The sequence below is a fragment of the Xenopus laevis genome, chromosome 3S (genome assembly GCF_017654675.1).
Source record: "Xenopus laevis strain J_2021 chromosome 3S, Xenopus_laevis_v10.1, whole genome shotgun sequence".
Lineage (NCBI taxonomy): Eukaryota > Metazoa > Chordata > Amphibia > Anura > Pipidae > Xenopus > Xenopus laevis.
Window position 1 is genome coordinate 131,512,000 of NC_054376.1, and position 7,412 is coordinate 131,519,411.

The following is a 7,412-nucleotide window of genomic DNA, read 5'->3' on the forward strand; positions in this document are numbered from 1 at the left end:
TCAGGATGGTAACATAAGTCAATGTTCTAGTGGCCCCGTGTCATGTTTGTTTTATACAACTTTTGAGTTAAGTTAAACGCATGGACTACTCTTGCAAACTAGCAACTTGGGATAATTTTATTCTCTTATATACAGCAGTCAATATTGGCTTAAGGGACAGTGCCAGGGTAAGTATGACCCAACAATATATAAATTATAGATACATGAAAGGTGGGTCCCATTACGTATGACATGGAGGTAATTGATGTAAACATATATCTGGTCTAAATGGATTGGCTGGAGCCAATTCTGACTTATATAAGGGTTATATAAGATAGAGTATTGATAAAGGTCAATATAGACATGTGTATACACCAGTTTGAGAGTAGTGGTCAGTTCTGGTTCAAATGCAAATGGCTATACGGTAAGTGCGCTTATGTAGCAGCCAAGTAGCACATAGTTATACAATTGCTGTATTATAACAGCTGACTTGTAGGCCACAACCATTGAGGTACAGGTGGTCCATATTTATACATTCACACTGGTTGGCTGGCAATAATCAGTCATGGGAAGTCACTAATTAGAAAAAGTGATCTATGAATGGACTTATGCCTGCTTATCTTTAAAAGAAGCGATTTAATGTATCCTGTTTTTGCAATAGGGTAGGCCTTGGGCTAAATAGGTGCATTTATATATAAAAGAAAACTAATATCATACTTAATGGAATTTTCTTTTCCTGGCCATCCTCCCCATCAACATGAAATTTCACTAATGGGTTAATCTCCTGCTAGTCCCAGCCTGATGAAGAAGAAGATAGTTAATTTTAAGAACCCATAAAGCCCACCCCCTCCTGGCTCACATCAGTCTGTTTATAAAGCCACCATAGGGAGGGCATGTCAACGGGGAGGATGGCCAGGAAAAGAAAATTCCAGTAAGTATGATATGAATTTTCTTTTTTCCTGGCCATCCCCCGTCAACATGAAAATTCACTAATGGGTCATACCCAAGCAATTAAACCACAAGGGAGAGAAAATAATTATACTTCAATTTATATGGCCCAACAGGCTAAAAAATAAGAGAACTAACTGTCCAAACAGGACCAGAGATGAAGACATAACCTTGAATCTGTAGAGTCTAAAAAGAAACGTAGTAGGGGTAACTGCTGATCATTTCGGAAGACACTCCTGCCTCTGATGCCCATGAGGCTGCCACACCAAGTGTCTAATGTACCTTACTCCCCTAGGCAAATAGTTGCCCTGCTATTTACAAGCCCTTGATATGGTCTTGACTATCCAGGAAGAGTAGACTTGGAGGTAAGTTCCCCTTTTTTCCTTCCTGCTGGCACAGCCACTTTCTGAAGTCTTCTCTTCTTCTGAATAAATCTCAAAACATTGGATTGCTGGAGGCTCCAAGGACAGCAATACAATTGGTTAATTAATGTGGAACTTAGAAACAACTTAAGGCAGGATACTGATTGGTCTGAGAAATACTTTCTCCTCATGGAACATCCTGTAAGGAGCATCTATTGATGGGCCTGGCCCTCAAAGGGCTGACGTCAAAAGTTTGACTTCAAAGCTAACTAGGAGTAAGCAATCACAAAGAACTTGATCTAAATACTCAGTCGTGCAGTTGAGAGGGATCTCCGATCAAGAGGAAGACCCCAGGTTGGACAAATAGACCAGTTCAATGGTGGACGAATTTTGAGTTTTGATTGGAAAAACATATCTACTAATGGATCTCTCGACCACCTCTTCTCCAAATCGCCAACAATGCAGAGACTTGGTCTTTCAGAGTGCTGATACTCAGACCTTTTTGTAACCCTATGTTAAGAAACTTCAGGATATCCACCACAGATGGTGTTATGGATTAAGATGCATCTCAACAGCCCAGTAAGAGAATATCTGCCATGCTTATAATATTTACAATTTGTATTGCATTTCCTGGCATTGAAATGGGTTTGACCTGATCAGAACATTCATACTTTCTTAGGATCCTCCTTTTAACCTCCACACCATCAGTTGTTGATTGGGTTTGGATGCTTCCAACTGCCCTGGAGAAGGAGACCTCTGGTTTGTGGAAGTAGTAACAAACACAATTGACAGTCTTCTCAGGAGTAGATACCAAGGTCTTCTGGGCCAAGTGGAAGAATGGTCATCATGTCCATCCTTGACAATAAGATCCTTTGCAGGACTCTCAATATTATCCACACTGGAGGAAAGATGTAAGCAAACAGACCCTCCCAACTCTGGGAGAAGGCATCGATTGCCACATTCCCACACAAGGGACTCTGAAGAGGAAGATCTGAAGCTTAGAGTTCAGATCTATCGCCATCATATTCAGCTCCGGACAGTCCCAATAGATGCTGGCTGAGATAATCTGGCTTAAGATATTGAGCTCCTGGAATGTACAGAGCAGTTAAATCTTGAAGGTGGATCTAAACCCATTTCATGATTGGGACAGTCTCTTTGAGCAAGAACTTGCTCCTTGTTCCCTTTGATTTCTAAAATAAGCTGCAGCCACTGCATTGTCTGATCTTCATGGCAGACCCTAGGAGAACTACACTGAGCTCCAGGATATTGGTCAGTATCTAGGAAAAGGTCTTCTACCTGCCCCTGAGGCATCTGTGAACACCTCTATCCAAGCTGGTTTCCCGAGGGGAAACTCCTTGCAGGGATTGCTGGGTATTTTCAACCAGGCTAGATGTCTCTTGCACTCTTGTGTTGATCTGAATTGCCAGTTTCAAGCTATAGGATTCTACTGCCTGAGAAAATAGCTGAATAGACCTCATCCTCCATTTGGTCCATTTCACCAAGTTTATAGTTGAAATCAGAAGGCCCAGAATGATCACGAATTACTTCGCAGATGTGAATGACCTCTCCCAAAATTGTGTTACCTGAAGGACAGGTGTCAATTTGAGCTCCAAGGAATGCAATTTTCTGGCATAGTATCATCTGGCTTTTGGCTACCCTTATGATCCAGCCAAACTTCTCTAAAACCTCCTTTTTATGAGATGGATGGTGATGTGGCTGGATCACTCACCCCTAAAGGAAATCATCCAGGTAATGGTAGATCTCCATGTTCTCCTACCTTTCTAGCTGAGACTTCCTGAAAGGTGAGCAACCTGGGGTAGGCTGGACGGAGTGACTGTAAATGAGCTTTTGAGGAAGGTTTGGGAGATCTTGGGACTCCAACTCTGGACCTGAAAGAACCTTGTCCTGATGAAAATCTAAATTATTCTCCGGATTGAAAATCCTGCCTTCTTCTGGAGATGACCTACAAATGTTCCTTGAATTGTCATGGAACTGCCTTGCTTGGGAAAGAAAAGTACTCTTCCCCCTGAAGACTTGGAGACCATGTCATCTAAGGCTTTCCCAAATAATCCTTTCCCTTCAAAAGCCATCTTGCAAAGAAATTACTGGAGCCAGTATCTACAAACCATGTTTTAACCCAAAGGGCTCTGCGCTGCAACTTCAATGACAAAGAGCAAGCTGACAGCTGGACAAGCTCTAGAGAGGCTTATTCTGAAGTCATCCAGACCTTTTAAGTTTTATTAAATATTTTATTTTTTATATATATATGTTTTTATTTTTTTATTTTCCTCTGGGAACTTTATCCTCAATTAGTTGTTCCAAATTCTTTCCCATATAGAACGGGCCTTTGTAACTGCCACAGAGCTACAGTAGGCTATAGGCCATCCAGAAGACATATAACATTTCTTTAATTCCTGGGATATTTCAGTGCTGAAATGTCATCTATTGGCAAAGCCGCCTTCTTAGCTTATCTAGCCATTGGAGTCTGCCATCAGATCCTCTCGTCTCACCTGAAAAAAATGATACAGCTCTTACACTTATCCTCAACCAGAACTCTTTTGGAGATTTGAAAATACTCTGCCTGAATAAAATCTGGCCATTAAGTATTCATCAAAGGATCACAGCCGGTATTCAAACTCAAAGCTCCACAGCCATAAACCAGTTGCTGCACCACAAGGTCTGAGCCCTTGGAAAAAGAAGAGAAGTGGTTAGTTGGTCAAACTCCTCCAGGTTGAGGGTACATTTAACAGTCTTAATAAGGGGATTAAAAGCTTTTGGTCAAATAGTGAGATCTCCCTCTCAGCCCCCCTTCTTAAGCTGTATAAAAGGTACATCTTTGATTTTTCTACAAGGCAAATGAGTACAGCTGTAGGCTTTCTTTAATAGCTGACCATGGCACTGAGCTTGGCTGCTGGCCCTTTATTAAAGGAAATTTCCTAGATAGAGAAAACCTTGATAGGCACAGAGAGATTCTAAGCAGAAGCACTGTCTCTTTAAGAGTTTGGGATACTGCTCTCTCTTAATTAAAGACTCCTGATCTGGCAAGGAGGTGGAAGGAATGGCTGCATCATGTGAAACAATTCACCTTCTTAGAAAGATATTCAATGAAAATGTATTACAAATTCTATGCCCTTCATTGCAGACTTGTTAAATGCTTCTGAATCTCACTTACCCACTTTTACTGGGCTCTTCAGAAGGAGCAGAGGCACTTACACAGTAAGAGAATGTATAATAAGCAGAACACTCTGGAGGTTCTTATGTTTTCGAAGTGCAAAGCCTGGTACTCACTCGGCAGTGTTTGGAGCGGCTCTTTTAGATTCAGCCAGATCCTCATAGTGCACATGTAGCAGCAGCAGCAGTAGCAGCAAGGACAATCCAGATTGGGGTCAAACAGCTTTCCATACAGGGTGTGCAAAGCACCAGCAGACACTGCAAAGCAGCAATAATACCCCGGCCGCACAGGGTCCCCTTCCTGACAACGCAGTTATCAATACGGAACAGGGACTACGGCTGGAGAAAGAACCTCCAAACAAAACTGCACCCGGTAATCTACAATTTGGCAAATAAGTGAGAACTTTCTTGTCCTGTAAAATAAAGAAAAGAGAGTTAGTTTAAACTGTTAACCCTCTCACACTATGCCCAGGCTGGGACAGAAGAAAAAGACTGATGTGAGCCAGGAGGGGGTGGGCTTTATGGGTTCTTAAAATTAACTATCTTCTGTCCAGGCTGGGAGTAGCAGGAGATTAACCCATTAGTGAATTTTCATTTTGATGGGGGATGGCCAGGAAAGACCAATCACAGCAGCAATAACAACAAACATAATGGCAAGACTGGGACTATTGTTATTATTATTATTATACTGGGCAGTGTGTTTATTTTCCCTCTCCAGACAATGAATGAGAAGAACCAGACATTAGTCAGTGAGATTGTTCTCTTGGGATTTCAGAATCTCCACAACTTCAAGATTCCCCTGTTCTCTCTGTTCCTTTTCATTTACATTATGACAGTTTGGGAGAATATTCTCATCATAGTGTTGGTGTCCTCCAGCCGGAACCTCCAGTCCCCCATGTACTTCTTTCTCCAGCAGTTGTCCCAGTCTGATCTTCTGGAGTCCACAACTATTGTCCCTCTCCTGCTTCAAACTGTAATAAATGAAGGCGCCATAGTGTCCTTTGTTGGCTGTCTCACCCAATTTTATTTTTTTTCTGTGACAGAAGCTTTTGAGATCATCCTTCTAGCAGTAATGTCCTATGACAGATATGTGGCCATCTGTAACCCACTGCGTTACTCTTCTATAATGTCCCATAGGAGTTGTGTTAGAATCATTTTAATGTTGTGGGCTGTTGGCTTTGGCCTTACACTGATTACTGTGAATCTACTGGGGACACTACAGTTCTGTGACCAAAATACCATTAATCATTTCTTCTGTGATATATTTCCTCTTCTAGAACTTTCCTGCTCAGACACTTTCTTAGTGCAATTAGAAATAGCTATAATTGTTATCCCTGTGGTTATTACCCCCTTTATACTGATCATTGTATCATATATGTGTATTGCCCATGCAATCCTAAAGATAGTGTCCAATACCGGGAGACAAAAAGCCTTCTCCACCTGCAGCTCCCACTTGGCTGTGGTCTCCATATTTTATGGGACTCTCATTGCTATTTATGTGGTTCCCCCCAGAAACCAATCACAGACCCTAAGCAAAGCTCTCTCTCTGTTATACACCACAGTGATTCCCTTTGTTAACCCACTTATTTATAGCTTGAGAAATAAAGACATGAAAGCTGCCCTTAAGAACCTAAAAGTAAATGGAATGTCTTTCCTAATGATGTAGAAATGTGATGCACCTTATATTGTATTCAGAATATGGGCACACAAACACAGTGCTACAGGCTATTCAGTTGGGATCTTCTTGGCTGGAAAAAGACAACAGTGAAGAATTCCGATTCAGAAGAGATTTCAGAACCCCCATCTTGGCGCTCGAATCAGACCAACTTCAAATCCAGAGTTAAGACTCCAAGGTCACCTATGCCCTCTCCAAAAGCTCAATGATGATCTCTCCATCCATCCTCCTGTAGGGGCAAGACTGCTTGCATTTCAAGTGGTATGGGCCCAAGAAATTGTCGATTCCTGGGTACTCGCTACCGTACGAAGAGGCTACTGCTTGGCTTCTTCTTTAAAACCTTCCTTAAATCATTTTGTTTCTACAACTGTACCCAAAGAGCCTTCAAAGAGACAAGCTCTTCATTATGTCCAGCAACTGTTACTAAAATAGGCAATTTCAGTAGTTCCTCCTCAAGAGGAAAGAAAAGGATTTTATTCTCCTCTTTTTCTAGTAACCAAGGCCTCTGGAGATTTAAGTCCAATATTGGATCTTCAGGAAATAAACAGATTTCTGAAATACCAGCCATTCAAGATGGAAACCTTGGCTACAATAAAAGCTGTTATCCATCCAGGGGCCTGGCTAGCATCTCTGGACGATTATCTGTACATCCCCATTGCTCAGGAGCACCAGAAATTTCTACGCTTCTGTCTACAGAATCAGCATTACCAGTTTTGTTGTCTCCCATTTGCACTGGCAACTTCACCCAGAACCTTTACCAAAATGCTTGTGGTGATAATAGCCAAGTTGAGGCAACATAACATAAAATTATCACTATCTGGACGACTTGCTTTTAGTAGCCAGAGAACCGAATCCTCTGTTATTCAACCTGCAGAGAACCAGAGAAGTCTTGGAGAAGTTGGGCTGGATTATAAATCTAGCCAAGAGCCAGATGGTTCCAGTTCAGAGAATGGGGTATCTTGGAGCTCAGATAGATACAATTCTATGGATAATTTCCCTTCCATTGAAAAAGTTTCAGCATATTGTCCTACAGGTGTCCCAGTTCCAGGAGAACTCTTGCACATCGGCAAGGAAGTTCATGAAGCTGTTAGGTCTCCTTACTTCAACTATAAGTCTAGTCAAGTGGGCAAAATGGAGAATGAGACCTGTTCAACTATCTTTTCTCAGGCAATGAGATCCGATTGTTCAAAATTGGTCCCAGACAATTCGAATCACCCAGGAGTGCAGGAAGCACCTCACTTGGTGGAAGATTGCCAGCAATCTCAGAAAGGGATTTC

At 41.8% G+C, this 7,412-nt stretch overlaps 1 protein-coding gene across 1 annotated transcript; it reads left to right on the top strand.

The window, feature by feature from the left end:
• The first annotated feature begins 5,181 nt into the window (after window positions 1-5,181).
• Window positions 5,182-6,126, top strand: LOC108703447 (olfactory receptor 5G3). Its single transcript, XM_018239576.2, has one exon. The coding sequence runs from the start codon at window positions 5,182-5,184 to the stop codon at window positions 6,124-6,126; it is 945 nt and encodes a 314-aa protein (XP_018095065.1).
• Window positions 6,127-7,412: the final 1,286 nt, after the last annotated feature.

Excerpts from the sequence above, each read along its gene's own strand:
- LOC108703447 (XM_018239576.2), top strand. The coding sequence starts at position 5,182 with ATGAATGAGAAGAACCAGACATTAGTCAGTGAGATTGTTCTCTTGGGA.